This window comes from Gymnoscopelus braueri (assembly GCF_963280865.1).
Source record: "Gymnoscopelus braueri genome assembly, chromosome: 3".
NCBI lineage: Eukaryota > Metazoa > Chordata > Actinopteri > Myctophiformes > Myctophidae > Gymnoscopelus > Gymnoscopelus braueri.
In genome coordinates this window covers 15,183,721-15,204,864 of record NC_137612.1, presented here as the reverse complement: position 1 = coordinate 15,204,864, position 21,144 = coordinate 15,183,721, and the positions used below count along the sequence as shown (strand labels likewise).

The following is a 21,144-nucleotide window of genomic DNA, read 5'->3' as shown; positions in this document are numbered from 1 at the left end:
CACATGTCTGAACACTCCCACATGTCTGAACCCTCCCACATGTCTGAACACTCCCACATAGCTGAACCCTCCCACATATCTGAACCCTCCCACATATCTGAACCCTCCCACATATCTGAACCCTCCCACATATCTGAACCCTCCCACGTGTCTGAACCCCCTCCCACGTGACCAACTGTAGGCGTTGGCACTGTGACGCACATGAGTGTCACTGTGATTCAAATTGGGAATTGGTATATAATTGGAGAAAAATGGGAGAAAAGAGGGAATTTAAAAAGTTTTGTGCGTGTGTTTGCGAGAAAGCATGCCACTGTTTCTGATCTGACTGACATTTTGAAATGGTGTGTGTGTGTGTGTGTGTGTGTGTGTGTGTGTGTGTGTGTGTGTGTGTGTGTGTGTGTGTGTGTGTGTGTGTGTGTGTGTGTGTGTGTGTGTGTGTGTGTGTGTGTGTGTGTGTGTGTGTGTGTGTGTGTGTGTGTGCGCGCGCACGTGTGTGTGTGTGTAGGGGTGGGAAGGACCGTGAGGGCGAGATGCGCTACAACCCGTTCCGGATCACCCCGTACCTGCTGAAGGTCCAGGGAACCGGGACGAGTGGGACGGAGGAGTCATGTTGTCTGGCACTCGCTGAACGCATCATCTCAGGATATGAGGGTACGACAAACTACAAACACTAAACGCAATCAAATTAATCAAATTACATCTCTCCACCCCACTATTCCGTATTTAACATCATTACTCCGGGATGTATCATCTCGTTAAGCTGTTCTGGGTTTTTCCTGACACACAGATTTCACACAGATTTTTATTTCCTTTATTATATTTGTGCTAAGGCTGGGCGATATGGAAAACAATCTAATATCACATGATTTTTTGACCTAAATACCTGATGAACCCATCATGCTTCGTATTAATCACAAAGAGCCTCCTATCAACAGAATGACATGTTTAATCATAACGTATTAATCACAAAGAGCCTCCTATCAACAGAATGATATGTTTAATCATAACGTATTAATCACAAAGAGCCTCCTATCAACAGAATTATGTTAGGGTGGGATGGCTCAGGGTAGAGGACAGAGTACAGCAACTTGCAATGGGCCTGGTCTTCAACATACTCACGGGCCCACAGTGCCCATGTACCTGTCTAACTACTTCAATAACGTGAGAGCACAACACTCAGGCACAACACCAGAGGGAGCTGGTGGAGCTTAAATTAATTCTACTGTTATGCCACTAAAGTTTGGAATGCCCTACCAACAGCCAAAGTGTGACTCCCTACCCTCCTTCAAAACCAGCCATAAAAGAGCACCTGTCTGCATTTGCAACAAATACTTTTATTGCTCCTAGTGTTGATGATCTCTTGTATGTTATTGTATGTCTTTAAATGTCACGATTAATTGAATACATAGGATCACAATGGAAACAGGCCTTCTGGGATTTTTGTGTTATCCTTTTCTTTTCTTTTTTTATCTTTTAGATTTATTTATTGACAATGCACAATGTACTCATATCATTATCATGTCTCTTTTTTTCCTTTCTTTTTTTAGCATCATTGTATAATCGTACCGCTGTACTATTTGCAAACTGTCAATAAAGTATTCAATCAATCAAAAGTAATATGTTTAATCATAACGTGTGTTTTTTTCTTCCTTCCTTGCAGCCCCTCGGATCCCCATGGACAAACGCATCTTCACCACCACTCACTCTCCTGGCTGTGTGTTCCTGGAGGTGGACGACAGGTCAGAACACACACACACACACACACACACACACACACACACACACACACACACACACACACACACACACACACACACACACACACACACACACACACACACACACACACACACACACACACACACACACACACACACACACACACACACACACACACACACACACACACACAGAGCAGTCAAGTATGTGGAGTGTTTGTGTTAAGTGGGTAGTAGTCAGAGAGAGAGAGAGAGAGAGAGAGAGAGAGAGAGAGAGAGAGAGAGAGAGAGAGAGAGAGAGAGAGAGAGAGAGAGAGAGAGAGAGAGAGAGAGAATTTGATTGAAAGGAAATGGAACTGACTCCGAGTCGACTGCTATACTGTCCACAGGGCTGTGCCGTTGCTAGGATACCTTCCTCAGGATCTCATTGGAACATCGTTGCTGACCTGCGTTCACCCGGAGGACCGCCCCCTCATGCTCTCTGTGCACAAGAAGGGTACATATGAATATCCACGTTGTTGTGAAAGGGAAGCTCACACCAAGCACTATGATAACTATGGCCATAAATGTGATAACGTTATCTACTATAACGTCTCTGTGGGGTGGAAACCTCTTATGTCCAAAAATGTTACTTTTCAGGATTTAAATAAAAAAATAGCAAAAGTAGCAGATCTACAACCTCAAAACAAGGCGGTTTGCGTCGCGTTTCGAGCTTGTAGATCTTATAGTTTATAGTAACTTTACAGTATATATTTTTATAGTGCTTGGTGTGAGCGGCCCTTAACTCAGGGGTTCTCAAACTTCTTCTGCTCATTATATTACATCTGTTGTCTCCCCCACAACCCAAACTTGCAAACACTTTGTTAGATTTATTTTCAAATGACAATTATTTTGTATTTCCATTGCTTTGATGTTTTTTAAATCTTTTGAAATAATAAAAAAAAAAAGATATAGAAACTGTAAAAATGAAAATATATATGGATAATTACTTGTGTCCCATAAAAATTGTTGCATGACCCAAAAATGGGTACCGGCCCCATTGTTTGGGAACCCCTGTTGTGACTCACTCGCTGCTGCCACTTCGGTCAAACGTGCTACAGTACACACACTTCTCATTTCATGGCTTTCATAACCACTTAACTCATTGAGTGCCATTCACGTGTTTCACGTGTTTTACCGCTATGGTGCAACGTGCCAATCACGTGTTTCACGTGTTTTTGAAAGCACTGGCCAGAAATAGCCAGAAATAATTCTGGCACTCAGTGAGTTAAAGGGGAATTTTGGACTAAGGTTTTCTTACCTTTTCTATGTTACAGTATGATATCTTAGGATGAATGGTACAGTAGAAAAATGTCATAACTCCATCCCGGGTCCACCACAGTTTAAAACGTGCGCCAATAGGCCTTGCGCTAGATCGCGTATTTTAATAGCTTTTTTTTGGTTTGTTTTTTTGTGAGATCTGACGTTCATAGTGACAGAACACTGTAAAAAAAAAAGAGAAGAAAAAAAGATCATACTGTAACGTTATAGAAAAGGTAAGAAAACCTTAGTCCAAAATTCTCCTTTAAAGCTGCAATCCGTAATTTTCATGTCCTACCCGGGATCCGAATCTGGTTCTTCATTCTCCCAAAACGTATGGATTGCAGCTTTTAAGCCCTATTTTATGCTTCCATCTTATTACGTCGATGTCGCACAGCGAAAATAACCGATCTACAAGCTCACAACGAGTCGGCTTGTTGAGAGCTTGTAGATCTGCCATTTTCACTTGTGGGCTTGTAGATCTGCTATTTTTTAGCTTGTGAGCTTGTAGATCAGCTATTTTAATAATGAAATGCCCCAAAATATGGACACCAGGTTGTATGTGGTTAGGTCAAAGGTCAACTGTGCCTGGGTCTTAAACACTGAACCCAAGCTGTCTGAATGACTACCGACCAGTTGCTTTGACATCTTGTTATCATGAAAATCTTTGAAGGCCTGGGGGCCCTAACATTATGCCTAAACCGTTTTGGCATTTTCTACTATTTTGAAAAATATCATCTAAAATCAAAAATGTAAAAAAACAACAAAAAAAGATCATCTCTGGGATGATCCATCGTCACTCAGAGAAGAAGTATGTGGATGTGACATCATTCCTAAAAACGTCACTTCCACCCGCCCTGACTATGGGATTTTCAGAAAAACACCTCTAACTAACGTTTTTTTGCATTGAAAACCACCGTTTTGAGCGGGCCACAGCCCCAAAATGAACAGTTGGAATGTTGTTGTCCCTCTGGATACACAGATCCTCCGCCTACCCACGGGGACTATTTCTTTTGTTTTTTTGGTACACAATGTCGCTTGCACGGCGTTTCAAAGATCATCGGATTAAGGTAATTACGCTGGAAAGGGGATAACAAACGATGTTTAATACCTTGGCGGGTGATGTGTTGTTAACTGAACCCCACTAAGCTGAATTCCAATCTGTCATGCTGATGGTGGCAACAATAACGTTATCGAGTCTTGAATTTTCATGATCAAATTCACACACAACCCCTCATCACAGTCTCCTGGTCTCGCCCATCATGTACAGTGTTGAAGTACGCGGGCCAGTCTCCCTTTGAGCACTCGCCGGTGCGTCTGCGCTGCCAGAACGGAGACTACGTCACCCTGGACACCAGCTGGTCCAGCTACATCAACCCCTGGAGCCGCAAGGTGGCCTTCGTCATCGGACGACACAAAGTCAGGACGTAAGTGAAAGCTAGTGTTACATTTTGACACTTATTTCCACTGTGGTCCCCTTATGATAGAATTAACCCATTAAGACCTGAGGTTCCGATTCTACAAATGCCTTCTAAATCCTAACAGTTTTTTGAAAAAACATATGTTTCTATATCAGTAGTTCTCAAAAAATGTCATGTCAAGGACCCCCAAAATTATATGTATTTGGCCACGGACCCCCATCTCAAATATTTTCTTCCAGGGACCCCCAGAAACAAAGATTTGAGTTACAAATGTTCGCTTTAAACAATATATATTGAAAGATTTGCACACATTTTCTCGATAAAAAAAAATTAGCAGATCTACAAGCTCATAGCGCGGCACTCGCGCTATGAGCTTGTATATCTGCTATTTTTGAATAGCCAAAGTGTAAAATAATGCTTTTTAGCTCAAATCTAAAAATGACACAGATGCGTTCCAGGTCTTATGATAGAATTAAGCGGGGAATGCGAGTTTGAAAAGGTGGGTTTTGAGCGAGGCTTTGAACAGGGCAAGGGGTGGGGGCGGCTTTGATGTGAGGTGGGAGTGAGTTCCAAAGGTAGGGGGGCTGCAACTGAGAAAGCCCTGTCACCCCAGGTCTGTTTCTTTGATTACCGTGATTACCTTAACAAGCATTGATATGATCCATAGCAACGGTCTACAAATAACAGACCGTTGAATGTCGTGATTGACCAATCAGAATCGAGCATTCAACCAAGCTGTGTAATAAAGGGCCAATAAATGCTGATTCAATCACTAAGCTGAAGCGCTGAAGGGTACCATGATCTTAACAGAGCATATATTCCCTTTACCTGTTTCTGTCTCTCTAAGGAGTCCTCTGAACGAGGATGTGTTTGCTGCTCGCAGTAAAGATGACTTGCCGACAACCCATGAAGAGATTAAAACTCTGCAGGCCAAGATCTACAAGCTTTTTCTACAGGTTGTCCATTTTATGTCCATGTACATTACTCATAATATAATATGCACATATTGTGTTCTGTAATAAATGTCCCAACACATCAACCCAACATCGGCGGTGGTTAAGTGGCTAGTTCCCTAATTTTGTGTTTTTTTTAATCTTGTCCACAACAGCCGGTCACCAACAACGGATCCAGTGGCTACGGCAGCCTGGGCAGCAACGGCTCCCATGAGCACTACACCGGCGTGGCCTCTTCTAGCGACAGCAACGGTAACCTGTGGGAGGATTCACACCGCGAACCGGTGAGACATCACAGCCGCACTGTCTGCAGCACAAATGAACGCCATCAGTCAATGTTTGGCTGACCAGGAGTATCATGTCTGAAGTATAATGACTGTGTGTGACTGTGTGTGACTGTGTGTGACTGTGTGTGTGTGTGTGTGTGTGTGTGTGTGTGTGTGTGTGTGTGTGTGTGTGTGTGTGTGTGTGTGTGTGTGTTTTGTGTGCGTGTGTGTTTGCTCGCTCGTAGATGACCCTCCAGCAGATCTGTGCTGACGTGAACCGGGTCAAGAGTTGGGGGCAACAGGCATACCTGGAGTCCAGAAACAAGCTCATTCCTTTGGGGAAACCCGCCACAGGTAATCCAACATCCAAAACATCTGGACGGACGCTCCATCATTCATTACATCCAAACGTATTTGATTACAATAGATATATTTTAGTCATCTGAAGTGTTTACTTTTAGTCTAATCTACAGTTGATTTTAGTCGCCCAAAAAATATTTTGGCAAATATTTTTTACTCCAAAAATAGCAGATCTACAATAGACAGATTTGACAGCTTATTGACAAGACTTGGATTTGGCTTTACAAGCTAAAGACGCTTCGCATCGCGAGCTTGTAGATTGGCTATGTCAGGGGTCTTCAACGTTTTCAGGCCAAGGACCCCCTAGCTGAGAGAGAGATAAAGCAGGGACCCCCCTCTATATTGTATAAAATTGTGTTTCAGATTAAACTTTTCTTTTTACTTGGTCTGCTCTTTTTTCCCTCTACACCTATACCTCTTTGCCAAAAATAGCCGATCTACAAGCTCACAACGCCTCGCAGCGCGAGGCGTTGTGCGCTTGTAGATCTGCTATTTTTTGCTAAAGTTCTCCTCAGAAAAGTGATGCTAGGGTTCAAGTGGTTAAGGTAAAAAAAAAATCATATCACACAAAGATTTGGCGGACCCCCTGTAGTAACTCTGAGGACCCCCTGTTGAAGACCCCTGGGCTAAGTGAACTTGTTTTGAGATTTTCGCCTATTATGACATGATGCCCAAAATAAGGACAGGTTGGCATGGTCGACAACGTGGTAACGTTTTGGTTTGTGTTTCCAGCGGCCCCGCCCCCCACAGCCTGCAACGCTAATGTCAGAGGTCACAACAAGGAAGGCAGGAAACAGGCTCACATTCCTTCCTATCAGCAGATCAACTGTGTGGACAACATCATCAAGTACGTTGGAATCAGGGTTCATTTTTTTTGTCATAGTCTTTTTTTAGATTACACAAGCTCAGTGGCCTTGTGGGTAGAGTGTCTGCCCTGAGATTGGGAAAATGAGAAATGTCTGAGAAATGTCTCAATCCCTAGCCGGGTCATACTCAAAGACTATAAAAATGGGATCCAATGCCTTCCTGCTTTGCACTCAGCATCAAGGGTTGGGGATTGGGGGTGAGTCCCTTTAACACATCGACCGCCAGAGGTTAATCTCATAATGTACTCACCAGTGCCAAGGTGTTATTGTTGTTTTTTTGTTTTTTTCATGTCGCCATAGATCTTGTTAAAATCCTTAAGATTGAGCCGTACACGGTCTGTTTACTTCGGCGACATCTCACTGTATCTCCCAGTGAAAACCACGTGTCAAACGGGGCATCCATGTTGTAGTTAGAGTGGATTACGTTAAACAGTGATATGCGAGGAGAAAAAACTACAGGAAGAGAATTGAGTTTCAGTTTCGTCTGTAGAACGAGGGCGGACGTGATCGTCAAAACCGGATCCCAAATAATTCTGTTTCCGGTCATCAAACCGGAAACGGAAGTGGATCAAACAAATTCCGAAAGTGCACCCGGAATTTTTTTGCGCGAAAAGACCGTGGACCGTAGGGCTACGGTCTCGGCGCTTAACAGTTGGATTTAACGGACCGTAGGACTACGTTCTTGGCGGTTAATGTGTTAATGAGGAGGAAAAAGGGCTGCCGAGTCAGGCTCAGCTTTTCAAGCCCGATTAAAGCTCCTCTATGTTGGATTTCACAGCATTCGACCCGATGGTAATATTTTGTTTCTTTGTGTGTGTTCGTCTCCCAGGTTCCTGGACGGCTGTACCGCTCCAGACCTGAAGCGCAAGAATGAATGTCGTTCCCAAGCTACCTCTTCTTCATCTTCTTCATCTACTACCTCAGAGGACGATAAGCCCACCGGAGTCACACACACCGCTCAGGCAGCTTCAGACGGTAACGCTCGACACATGATACTAACTTATACAGTTATACTCATATACTATACTGTATACTGTCATTAACCCTTTAAGACCGGGAACGCATTTTTAGATTTCTTTGGCCATTCAAAAATAGCAGATCTACAAGCTCATAGCGCGGCACCGAGTGCCGCGTTATGAGCTTGTAGATCTGCTATTTTTGAATAGCCAAAGGAAGACACAAATGATGTGCTTTCCCGGTCTTAAAGGGTTAATACTCTGAAACACTGGACAGCAAAAATAGCCTATTTACAAGCTCTCAATTCGTCACGCTGCAACACATTTAGAGCATGTAGATGGGCTATTTTCCTTGTGTTATTTTTAGATTTGAACATGTTTGAAAAATCGTGAAAGTGTTGAATCATTTTTGAATTACAAACAAGTTTGAGAACTGCTGATTTTAGAGGGCATTTGTAGAATGGGCCTCATCTCTGAGTGACTGCTCATTCCCTGTGTTGTGTTGTGTTGCGTTGTGTTGTTGTGTTGTCCAGAGGTGGTGTTGGACATCCAGGTGTCAATGGACACCTCCACAGCAGCAGCAGCAGCAGCGGCGGTGGTGGTGGGGGTCCGGGCTCCGCTCACGGACATCACCATGTCCACCAAGGCCATGAGCATGGTGTCTCTCCCCAGCCAGTGTTCCTACAGCAGCACCATAGTCCATGTGCCACAGCCAGAGTCAGGTACGCTATACCAGTGGTTCTAGACAGTGTTGCCAGATTCTGTGAGAGAAACAAGCAACCAGGTCTAGGAAAACCAGCCCAAAAGAAGCGACTATGGGCCACATGAGCACTTTAACATATACATCAGCTATTTGAAAATAGTAGATCTACAAGCTCACAAGGCGTCGCGATGCGACGCGTTGTGAGCTTGTAGATCTGCTATTTTCAAATAAAATCTTGCCTGGAAATTATAATAAGCAGATCTGGCAACCCTGGTTCTAGACCTTCTCAGGCCGCAACCTCCCCAAAAAAATATATTTGAACTGGGGACCCCCCCCACCGGGGACCCCCCCCCCCCCCACCCTGACATTGACAAGCACATGGAATTGTAGGAGTTGAGGCATTACAATTAGTTTGACTCGGTTCCACAGATAAAACCTATATTAATATTGGATAATGGGAGGGCGGGCGGGAGTTTGCAATAATAGGCGCGTTGTGAGCTTGTAGATCGGGTTATTTTTGGCACACAGCTAAGTATAAATCAGGCATTACGACGCCATCAAGGCACCGCCAAAATACATTTTTGGCGACTAAATCAACTGTAGATTTAGTTGACCAAAATCTTATAATGTTTAGTCAACTAAAACTAGACTAAAAGTAAAACATTTCAGAGACTGAATGGAATTTTATTCAAAAGACCATGGGCCCTATTTTCGCTGGTGCCTTACCCATTATCCCTAAACTTATTTGCCTTTTTTTTTTTATTACTATTTTTTAAAACATTTCAAATAGTTCAAATAGCCAATCTACAAGCTCACAACGTGTCGATGTAGATCGGCTAGTTGAACTATTTGAAAATGTTTTAAAAAATAGTAAAAAATGGCAAAGAAGTTTATGGTTAATGGTTAAGCCACCGGCGAAAATATGGCCCTAACTAAAACTTCATAAAAATTTGCTGTCAAAATTAACACTACTGTGGTGTGTTCTCTTCACAGAAGTGACGGCTCTAGAGGACGCGCCGATGGGCAGCGAGCCCACCGACCTGCCGTCGGCGGCACCACCACCCCAGACCCCCCCGGCGGCCCGCCCTGCCCCCCCACACAGCCCCGCCCCCCACAGCTCCAGCTCCGCCACGGAGGAGGAGCTCCTCCTGATGACCAAGGAGGTGCTGTCGGCCCACACCCAGAAGGAGGAGCAGGAGTACGTGGACCGCTTCCGCCACCGCATCCTCCAGAGCCCCTACAGCTCCTACCTGCAGCAGGACAGCAGCTCCATGGCTCACTCACTCCATCCAGGTATTTCACTCTTTTTTTTAGTTTTCCAAAAAAAATAAAAAATAGCAGATGTGCAAGCTCGGCCCTAACTGGGCCCTAACTGGGCCGGCCTGAACAAGGCCTGGCCCAAACAATTACCATAATTTTAGGCCCCAAAAACCCAAAAAGCTGTCATTATGTCATCACGCATCCAACAAGCTTTGAACTGAGCAGATTGGACCTTCCGTTCGGCCACTTTCGTTTGATTGTCTATTTTCGCCAGTGTTTTTAGATCGGTTAGGGTCGGGTTCGGGCAGAATTTGAGAACTCTAACGTACATGCACATCTGCCAAAATACACAATACTACAAAATAGCAGATGTACAAGTTACAGCGCGTGCATCTGTAAGCTCACAGATGTACAGGGGTTAGGTGAGTCCTAGGTGTGAGGTCTAGTAGTAGTCTGACTAGTTTGTTTTGAGAGGTCTGTCGTTTTGATTTTAGTGCCTTTTAAGGTGCTAGGCTAGGGTACCATGAGGTCCACGCATAGTCAAAATGACAGTGGATGAGTGAGTGCTCCAGCTAGTGTCCTCAGTGCACTCCTACTGGCCAAGGTTTGTGATGTGTGATGATTATAACGAGATGCCAAACCTCATTCTGTCTGCCACCAGGAGGCGACACCGCCATGCGTCCGCTCAGCGCCGCCGCCGCCGGCGGGTGGAACCGCCCACGGACGGGGAAGCCCAAACACAAACGGGCCAAACCCCACCAGCAGGATTCCTCCGACAGCTACGGAGCATCCCCGCCCGACCCCTCCCCCCTGATGTGCAGCAGCAACAGACCCCCACCACCACACTCCTCCTCCTGGTGGCCTCCCTCCTCGGAGTCGTCCTCCCGTCCCCAAGTGTGGGGTGGTGTGGCACCGGTACCCTACAACAGCCAGATGAATCCCCCCCCGCTGCTCCAGCAGACCCCATACCCCATCCCCATGATGACCTTCCCCGGGTAGGCCTTTCACAATTATTACATAACCGTCTGATCGAAATTATTTGAGATAATCGCAATTATTTTTGCATAATCGTCATAATCGTTTCCATGTTGAAAAATGTTCACACATTTTCAAATATAAAAAAAGCTGAAATAGCAGATCTACAAGCTTACAAAGCGTCACTTTGTGACGCTTTGTAAGCTTGTAGATCAGCTATTTCTACTATTTTTAAAAGTATAAAATGATTAAGTGTGTCAATGATTTCTTCGTATATGTAAGTTATTGTAAGTTATCTGCCCTGTGAGATTTTTGATAAACGAAGCCTAAATATTATTCATAATGTTCCAATGTTCAATGGCCAAACACAATCAAATCGTTAATTGATTGTTTATTTATTTCGAACACTGTTAAAAGACAAAAAGAAATACATAAAATAAACATAATACACTTAAAATAAGAAATATAAAAATATGAAAGCAAATACTCTAGGGTGTTCGAAAAGGGCATAGGATGAAGTTGAAAACGTATCTAGTCCTATCCCTTATTACTTATTCAAATAATATTTAGAAATACAATTTCTAAACTCTATGTAAAATACTATGAAAACATGAAAACAGAAACAAAAAAACAGCTTCTGGTGTTCATCTTCAGAGCTTAATACAATATCCTTTCAATATATTGTTTTTATACATTTGTTTAAACTTGAGTATTGTACTGCAATTTTTCAATTCTTCACCACTGGTGTTCCATAATTGAACCCCTCTAACTGTGATACAGTGAAGCTTTGAATTTGTTCTAACCTTTTTTCTTTTAAATATATACTTTCCTCTTAATTCACATTTACTATCCCTCCATTCAAACAACTTCTGGATACTGTTTGGCAATTGACTGTTTTTTATTTTGTACTTGAGTTGGATGGTTTTGAAATCAACCAAGTCCTTAAATTTCAGTGTGTTTAGTTTGATAAAGAGGCCCGTTAATCGCAATTATTTGATTGACAATTAATCGTCAATTTAAATTTGTAATGGTGACAGCCCTACCCCCGGGTTGGAGCAGCAGATGACAGGAATGGCCCCCATGGTGTTTGGGGACCAGACCCAGACCCAGACCCACACCGGCTTCAACTTCAACCTCATGCAGCCCGATCCCAGCGGCATGCAGTCGGTCATGCACCTGCAGTCCTTTCAGATCCAGAACATCCAGAACTTTCCCTCCATCGTGGCCCCTCCCCCTGCAGCCCTGCAGGCCTGCATCAACCCCTACGCCGCCGCTGCCGCTGCTGCCCCGGTCATGGCTGTTATCCTGCCCAACTACCCCACCACCACCACCTTCGCCCCGGGCTACCACCACCACCCCTCCTCCATCTTCCCTCCACCCGTTGTCAACTCCATGATGATGCCCCAGGTAGTTATTATTACACAATCACCTGATTTCAGATAATCACACTTATTTTTTCATAATTACTAGTAGTAGTAGTAGTAGTAGTAGTAGTAGTAGTAGTAGTAGTAGTAGTAGTAGTAAATCTTTATTTCGGTCCATTTAAAAATAATAAAAAATACATACATACATTAGAGTCCACTTATACAAGTGGCACCGAAAAGGTGTAGGCTGAAGCTAAGGCTTATTTTTGCCTACCCTTTATGAAACAGCTTTGGTTTAGAAAATAAAAGAAAATGTAGTAACACATTGGTTTGACTAAGCTAAATTCATCAGATAAATTGATCGAAAAGAAATCTAAGCAAACATTGGTTTTAACAAAACAAAGACAAATCTAAGCAAAAGACATATCTTTTACATACACTAATTTGAAGAGTATCAAAAGTTCCAAAATTAACAAAAGTTTCAAAACAAAAATAAATATAATTTTTGAAATAATCGTCAGTAACGTTTACATTCAACTGTATAAATTGATCTGTTGGTAAAAGCGAGGAAATAGCAGATATTTCTGCTTTTTTTTTTACTTTCTGAAAGTATAAAATTATTAAATATATGGCCTGTTTTGTTCATAGTTAATTGTTACAACAATTAATTGTCAAATTTTATTCCATGATCTTGCCTCCCCTCCTTTAGCCCCAGGTGCCGTTCACCACCATGGCAGGCTTTACCCCCGGCGCCGCGTCTCCCTTCCTCCAGGCCCAGTTCCAGGCCCAGCCGGGCCCACCACCACCACTGCAGCACCAGGCTCCTCAGACCCCGTTAGTAGGGCCTCTGTTCCGCGGGGAGGAAGAGGAGGAGGAGGAGGAAGAGGAGGAAGAGGAGGCGGGAGCGGGAGCAGGGCCTCCGGCTCTGTTCTCCTCCTCCCGCTCCAGCTCCCCCCTGCAGCTCAACCTGCTGCAGGAGGAGCTGCCGCCGTCCAGACCCAGTGAAGGAGGAGCCTTCAACCACCACCTCCTCCTGGCTGACAGCCTGCATGAGCAGCACCACGGGGCGGGGGTGAGTTACTTTACTTTGATTGGTTGATTGTAGTGATGCGATGAGAGAGAGAGAGAGAGAGAGAGAGAGAGAGAGAGAGAGAGAGAGAGAGAGAGAGAGAGAGAGAGAGAGAGAGAGAGAGAGAGAGAGAGAGAGAGAGAGAGAGAGAGAGAGAGAGAGAGAGAGAGAGAGAGAGAGAGAGAGAGAGAGAGAGAGAGAGAGAGAGAGGTGGGGGAGAGGTAGGGAGAGAGAGAGAGGGGTGGGGGAGAGAGAAAGAGGTAGGGTGAGTTTTCGTGGGTTGACCCACTCCGCCTGCGGGCTACGGGTCGGCCCGCGCATTCCCTAATTGATTGATTTTATTTGGTGACATTAAAAAGAGTACAAAAAGCACTTTCCGACATGCAGTCGATGCATCACCAAGGATGAAAACACAATAAAGCCAGAGGGCTTATTTCCATTGTGGTTCCTCTTCAACAGAAAACACTAAACATCATAATAACAACACAGAAACAATAATTAGACAAATATACATCAGAAACTAGACTCTAATAAATGTGCAATCAATGCATTTTTTACATATTTTAAACCTATAGATGTGCAGTCAATGCATTCAACCCACTTCAAATAAAGTGCTATGTACCTACACTACATAGTACAGTATATATAATAACGTTCACAGTTTATAATATAAAGTGTGTTTACAGTCTATTAAAGGGCATATTATACTTTATAACTTTATTTATTTACTTCATGAACAGCATGGGAAGGGGGTTGAGTTACTGCAGTGATTCTCAACCCTTTTCATTTCAATGACTAGATATTGGACCCGATCGCCACAAGCCACACAATATTCCCAACATTTTCATAATAAAATGGCTTTTTTTCAGAGAGACAAATCGGGAGAAAATCTACTTTATTATCGACCTTTCTCTGTCCCAGCAACACACTCTTGCGGGATCTAGCACCAGTAAACATAGGGTGTTTGCGAGATCTGCAGTCAGCACTTGCGACGTTCGGCACGGCAACTCGCTCGCTTTAGCTCGCTCGGTGGTGCCTCTCGTGGCTCAAGTTCGCTTGAGACTGCGCGCCTCCGTTCGCGGTCCAAAACTACACCTTATCGGCAAAAAAAGAATTGTTGTCGGAAAAAGAGTGTCGGCAGTGGGATTCCATCACGGGAGGTTAGGTTCGGCATTTCAATGCTCAGCGAGACACGCCACCAGACCATTGAAAAGAATAGGGTTTTGGGCTGTATTAGTTTGTGTGACAACGCCCCCACCGTTGGTAGACGAGAGGCAGTTCCGCGTTCGTCACAGAAGCGGGGCGTGGCTATAGCACAAGTGGTATAGGCCAGGGGTCTTCAACGTTTTCAGGCCAAGGACCCCCTAGCTGAGAGAGAGATGAAGCAGGGACCACCTACTCTATATTGTATAACATTGTGTTTCAGATTAAAATTATTTTTTTTACTTAGTCTGCTCTTTTTTCCCTCTACATCTATAGCCTCTTTGCCAAAAATAGCCGATCTACAAGCTTGTAGATCTGCTATGTAGATCTGCTATGTAGATCAGCTTGTAGATCTGCTATTTTCGGCTAATGTTCCCCTCAGAAAAGGAATTCTAGAGTTCAAGTGGTTAATGTAAAAAAACTAAATCCTATCACACAAAGATTTGGCGGACCCCCTATAGTAGCTCTGAGGACCCCCTAGGGGTCCCGGACCCCCTGTTGAAGACCCCTGGTATAGGCTATACTGGGCATATTTCACCCTGCGGCCATCCTGCTTTTTCATCACACCCAGGGGTGGGGAGCGGACATAATTATCTCTATTCTAATTTACAATCTATAAAGCTCTCTCTGTCCAACAACAGTCGTTATAATAATCTTTGTATGGAATTAATTATAAAAATCCAGCAATGTCATTTGGTTTTTATGCGCTTGTAAATCATTTAAAACTTTTTGTATTCAACCCCTGAATGCAGGAGATATATATTAATGAGTTGTTCCTTTACCATCCCATCAGGGCGATGACGATGCCCCATGCAGTGAGTCTGGGAGGAACCACCACAATGCCCAGTCCACCTCCAGTGAGCTGCTGGACCTCATGCTGCAGGAGGACGCCCGATCAGGGACGGGCTCCAACGCCTCTGGCTTCGGGTCGTCGGGGGAGTCTCTGGGTCGATCCCTGGGCTCTTCTGGGTCCGGCTCCGGCTCCAACGGAACCTCTACCTCACACACAGGTCTGCGACTTTGCCTTAATATTGACCTCTTTATTGATATTAATCTTTCGTAGATTAACGCCCCTACCTGATAATACAGTGCCACACAGAAGTATCAAAAGTAGCAGATCTACAAGCTCGAAACACGGCGCGAAGTGAGCTTGTAGATCTGCTACTTTTGATATTTTTGAATTTGAATCCTGAAAAATAACAGTTTTGGACATATGAGGTTTCCACCCGACAGAGAGGATGTGTAAAATACATACATTGTTGCTTAATGCAGCCACTCAGGGAAATCACAATCCTTTTGTAACAGAGACTGTGTGTTGTGATGTTGAGTGTAGTGCGACATCTAGTGGCTGAATGTTGCATTGCAGTGCCCATAAAGTCTCTCACCCATCCTTGTCCTTGTCCCTCCGTTGCTCCTCTTTGCTCTGCAGGCAGCAGAAACAGTAACTCAACAGGCTTGAAAATTATGACCTGGCCCGGCCCAAACAATTACCATCATTTTAGGCCCGAAAACCAGAAAAAACTGAAAAGTCATTATTTGCTTAATTTCCTCTAAGTTACGCATCCAACTAGCTTTGAACTGAGCATATTGAACCATTCCATTCCAGAGATAATGGCCAAAACATCTTGAAAACGGCCACTTTCACCGATTTTCGATGTTTGAGTTCTGGCCATTTTTGCCACTTTTTGTTTTATAACACAGGCTAGGAGCTGCATCCAACGCATCCACTGCCATTTCCGCCGGCCTTACCGTTCGGCCGCTGGGGGCAGTTTAGATATGTTTTGGGGGGGTAATATATATATATATATATATATATATATATATATATATATATATATATATATATATATATATAATTTCTTTTTTCACGCAACCTGAGGCTCGGCTCGGTCCGATTAATTAGCATATATTTTCAACACAGCCCGGCCCGAAAACGTCGGGTCGGGTTCGGGCAGAATTTGAGAACTCTAACAGTAACCTCTGTTGCTCCTCTTTGCTCTGCAGGCAGCAGCAACAGTAGCAAGTATTTTGCCAGCAACGATTCGTCAGACACGTCACGCAAAGCCCGCAAGAGCCAGCAACAGCAGGAGGCGGCGACGGCGGCGGAGCAGCACCAGCACCAGCACCAGCACCAGCAGCAGCAGCAGCAGCAGCAGCAGCAGCAGCAGCAGCAGCAGCAGCAGCACACCTTTGAACCGTGTGTGGAGAACTCCCTGTGGAACATGATCCAACACACACCAGACCCCGTCATGATGAACTACCAGATCCACGCCAGGTACGGTACAACACTGAACACACACAGAGCAAGCACCATTCTACCATTTAGAACAGCGGTTCTGGTTCCGGGGACCACCAGTGGCCCAGGTGGTCCCCAGATAAATGATGGAGAGTTGGTAACCAAATGGAACCTTATTAGATCTTTAAGTCTTGAGAGTGTAAAATTAAACCAAATGGACCCTTATTAGATCTTTAACTCTTGAGAGTGTAAAATGAAACCAAAGGGACCCTTATAGATCTTTAACTCTTGAGAGCGTAAAATGAAACCAAATGGACCCTTATTAGATATTTAACTCTCTCAAGAGTGAAATTGTTGTTAAACATCTGCATTACTTAATTTACAAGAAGTCCACACAATTAGAGGGCGGCCATAGCTGAGTGGTTAGTGAGCCCGCCTAGGGAACCAGAGGCCCTGGTTGCCCCAGGTTCGATTCCAGGCTATCCCAGCATATGTGCCGATGATATGAAATTTGTCCCTGAGCAAGACTCTTAACCCCAATTGCTCACAGGTTCTCATTGGAAACAAGACCGCAAGGACTTTCATGAACGACCTGTTAAAAGGAATTATCCTTATCCTTATCCTAGACAGTGTAGAAGAATTGTTATTTTGATCAACGTTTGCCAGTTGTCTCTCCTATTGTACCAACATCAATACAGCATGGATGGAATTGTGGACAAAATCTTGTCCAACTACAACAAAATATTCTAAAGTTTTGGGTCTGAGAGTCTAAATCTCATCAAACGGTGGTTCCGTGGCTCAAATGCCGAATAAATAATGGACCTTGATATGAAAAGATGATGGAGAAGCACCATATTGTATGGAGTCTGGGTGGTGCAGTGGTTCAGCTGGGAGCTGAACTTGTTGCTGTCTGTTTTTTTGGTCCTGACCTTTAGGGACCAGGAGGAGGTCCTGGCAGAGGACAGAGAGAAGCTGCGTGCTCTGGAGCCTCTGCAGCCCTGGTTCAACCAGAACCAGAGGAGAGAGCTGGCCCAGGTTCATCCCTGGATCCGGCAGCACGGCATCCCACCAGAGATAGACACGCAGGTGGGTGTGAACGCGCGCGCACGCACACACACACACACGCACGCACGCACACGCACACGCACACGCACATACTTTTACGTTTTTAAAGTCTATTGTTTTTATCTATTTTTAACTTCCTATTAATTCATGGTTTGTTGTTTTGAAAGAGGCAACTTCATAAATCTAATAAAATGAACGTTGAACCTTAACCCTTCTCCTCCCTCTTCCTCGTGCTAGGGTTGTGTGGGCTGCAACAACACCGGGTCAGGGATGATGATGGGCCACTCCTCCTCCCCGCTCCCTCCTCCTCCTCCTCCAGCCCCAGACAGCTCGTCCCCCATGGAAAGCCCCTCCGAGCGGGACACCCATGAGGACCCCTGTCCTCTGCAGGACACCTGATAACAACAGCCAACCTGAGAAGGTCCAGGACCACACAATGCTACGTTGTTCACAGCCAAACCCGCCCCTCCTCAACGACCACCACCATCTCCTCCCACCTCGACCAGACAGAACGCTGTGCACAGAGGACGCTGTGCACTTCTGTCTCTAGCTGTGCGTCTTCAGTGGGACATGTAACAGTTCTAAAAGGCTCTTTTTCCCACTTACAAGAACTTAAAGTGAACCGTGAAAACGTTATTTCACAGGTTCTGGGATTCGCTTGCGTACGTTGTGGCTTACGGCTCGGGTTTCAGACGATAAAAGGTTCTCGGGAACCGAAATCTAAGCCCCATGCTCAGGAGGTACAGTAGTACTTAATCTTTTGTGGGAACTCAGAACTTGAAACATTTAAATTGCGCAAAATAGCTGATCTACAAGCTTGATGCGTTGTTGTGAGCTTGTAGATCTGCTGTTTTCCCGGGGTTTTTTTTCATGACATACGGTACCTCCCCCTCTTCAGGGGCGGGGCGGCGGCTCGGGGTTATAATGGAAACGTAAAAGCAAAAAAAAAAGAAAGAAAAACCTCACAGAACTTCAAAAGGTTCTGGAACGGTTCCAGGAGGTTATGGAAGGTTCTGGGTTCAACGCTTCATAGTGGAAAAGAAGCTAAATGACACACCGACGGCGTCAGAGCCTCAACCTACGCCCACAAGGACAGAAGGGAGGGAGAGAGAGAGAGCGAAAGAGCGAATTTTTGGGGGCTTTTATGCCTTTATTGACAGGACAGTAGTGTGACAGGAAATGGGGAGTGACATGCAGCAAAGGCCGTCGGGATTGGGACTCGAACTCGCGACATGCTGCTAGGCTACACTGAGCCTATGTGCCTGGACCCGCTACGCCAGCGGTCCAGGCCGAGACGGGACATTTTCACTTCACTTTGAGGTAGTGAATATTATTATTACTGCCTTTACTGGATCACAACACCAACAAACAACACTTCTTATTGTGTTAATAACGGCATCTGCACATTGTATATGAGTTCATGACTGACCTGAGACCTGTATGAATCCAGGGGCGTGTCACTGGCAAACTGCTGGTCAAGAGTACAGAGACACACTACGACAGCAAATGCACAAAAGACTTTTCTCCTGCCATGACGTGTGCTATAAGTTGTGTGTCTGTGTGTGTGTGTGTGTGTGTGTGTGTGTGTGTGTGTGTGTGTGTGTGTGTGTGTGTGTGTGTGTGTGTGTGTGTGTGTGTGTGTGTGTGTGTGTGTGTGTGTGTGTGTGTGTGTGTGTGTGTACCTTGCAAGCTCTTTGGGACAAACGAGGTGTGAGATTTAAGTACTTTAAAATGGCTGCTAAGGCGGTTTGATTAATTCATGGCTGGCGTGCGGACGCATGCCAGTACTGAAAGTACACAGACTTGTGCTGGTTTTCTTGTTTCTAATGTTCAAATTCTGTTCTTGTAAATTATCAGTGTATTCCGTTACTCCAAAGGTTGGTTCGTATTGTTTTGTTTTTTCCCCTTCTTACCCTAAAACCTGACTTTTTATGTTGGTATGGCTTACTACAAACATGAAACGCTTACTTCAAACAGGAAACGCTTACTACAAACAGGAAACGCGTTGACCATTTTACCAGTGGTGGGCGGTAACACCTTGAATCTTATTAGGAGTATATTTGGATAGACAAATATTGTACTTTTGACTCTGCTAGCATTTTGAGGGGCAATCTCTAAATATTAATATCGTAATGCATTGATATTAAACAAGAAAGTGCACTTTGTAATTTCCAGTATTCTCGAGCACAACGGAGCAACTTTTCACCTTTAGTTGAGTATAATTATACTCAAGTACTTTGTCCACCACTGCGTTTAATTCATCAACGATCCACTTAGCCTATAGGGAAACTTATTCTCTTGTTCTTAAATAACTGTCACCTGCCCTTTCTTTCTTTCTCTGCCATGTATTCTGCCTGTGATATTACTGTGATATTACACGTAGCCTATTTCTAATCGTAAACCGACTGCGGTAGCGTGGCCCCCAGCCTTCCTCGAACCCGATTCCTGCGTTTTTACATATTGAATCGGTTTAATTCAAAAACGTCTGTGTTGCAGTCTGTCTGTTTGAGCTCTGTGAGTGTGTCTATGTGAGACTGAGACACCAACAATGGCTCTTTTCGTCTACAAGAACTATTAAGTGAGCTTGTAGCGCAGTGTTTCTCAAACTGCGCTACACGGTCAAGGACCCCCAAAATGCAACGTTTTTGGCCACGGATGCCCCATCTGAAAATATTTTGTCCCAGGGACCCCCAGAAGAGAAGATTTGTGTTAAAAACTAAATCTGAATCCAATACTTTCTTCTTTTTTGTGTGTGAGCTTGTATATGTACGGTTTTGTTAATAGCCAACATATAAAATATAGATAAAGTTGTTAAAACGAATGTGATGCTGGGGACCCAGCCGGGGAAACTTATACTTTTTCAAACATTTTCTAAAAAGAGCGAAAATAGCTCACAATACAAGCTCACAATGCGTCGCAAATGCTTTTTGAATGTTTTTTTTTTTAGGATGTACCTCTCCCCTTCAGGGGTGGTCCTGGTTATAACGGAAACGTAAACACACACGAAAATAAACAATCACAGAATTTCACGGGTTCTGGAATCGTTTCAGATCACGGAGAAGGTTCTGGGTTACATTTTGTAGTCGAAAAGAGCTAAGAGGCATTTAGACTCCGGTCTTATCGGATATAATCTGTTGAATGTAAACGACCCTCTTTCTATTGCGATGCGTTCAGAAGTGTGTGCGGATGTCAATACGTTGACCGATTGGCGCTGCTCTGAGAGAACTGCTTCCTTCGATGCGGTTTGTCCCAGCAGTACGAGAGACACCAGGTTTTTCTACCGTTTTTTGGATCGAATGAAGCCAGCTAATGCAGCTAACGCAGTATAACAATACAATGTATATTTTATAGGAAAGCTGCACATAAAACAATCTTCACAAAGTGTATAAAGAAAAAAGCCATTTTGTCTTGAATTCAGGGAGTCTTTGTT

The 21,144-nt window shown here is 44.3% G+C and overlaps 1 protein-coding gene and 1 long non-coding RNA gene across 2 annotated transcripts in view; one reads left to right on the top strand and one right to left on the bottom strand.

The window, feature by feature from the left end:
- The window catches only part of per3 (period circadian clock 3), a 26,904-nt gene extending 7,522 nt beyond the window's left edge, over positions 1-19,382 (top strand). The window contains exons 7-24 of the mRNA XM_080422505.1: positions 506-651; positions 1,661-1,739; positions 2,108-2,214; positions 4,288-4,444; positions 5,286-5,394; positions 5,547-5,675; positions 5,903-6,011; positions 6,750-6,864; positions 7,713-7,858; positions 8,373-8,561; positions 9,536-9,835; positions 10,467-10,797; positions 11,815-12,184; positions 12,851-13,213; positions 15,207-15,423; positions 16,418-16,688; positions 17,585-17,735; positions 17,952-19,382. Of these exons, the coding sequence (XP_080278631.1) occupies positions 506-651; positions 1,661-1,739; positions 2,108-2,214; positions 4,288-4,444; positions 5,286-5,394; positions 5,547-5,675; positions 5,903-6,011; positions 6,750-6,864; positions 7,713-7,858; positions 8,373-8,561; positions 9,536-9,835; positions 10,467-10,797; positions 11,815-12,184; positions 12,851-13,213; positions 15,207-15,423; positions 16,418-16,688; positions 17,585-17,735; positions 17,952-18,113 (3,451 nt within the window). The 3' untranslated portion in view covers positions 18,114-19,382. The remainder of the gene's footprint in view (positions 1-505; positions 652-1,660; positions 1,740-2,107; positions 2,215-4,287; positions 4,445-5,285; positions 5,395-5,546; positions 5,676-5,902; positions 6,012-6,749; positions 6,865-7,712; positions 7,859-8,372; positions 8,562-9,535; positions 9,836-10,466; positions 10,798-11,814; positions 12,185-12,850; positions 13,214-15,206; positions 15,424-16,417; positions 16,689-17,584; positions 17,736-17,951) is intronic.
- On the bottom strand, positions 19,374-21,144 carry LOC308080708. The gene is made up of 3 exons (XR_013932726.1): positions 20,983-21,144; positions 19,914-20,942; positions 19,374-19,697 (listed from the first exon to the last, which is right to left on the bottom strand). It is a non-coding gene; the product is annotated as an uncharacterized lncRNA (long non-coding RNA).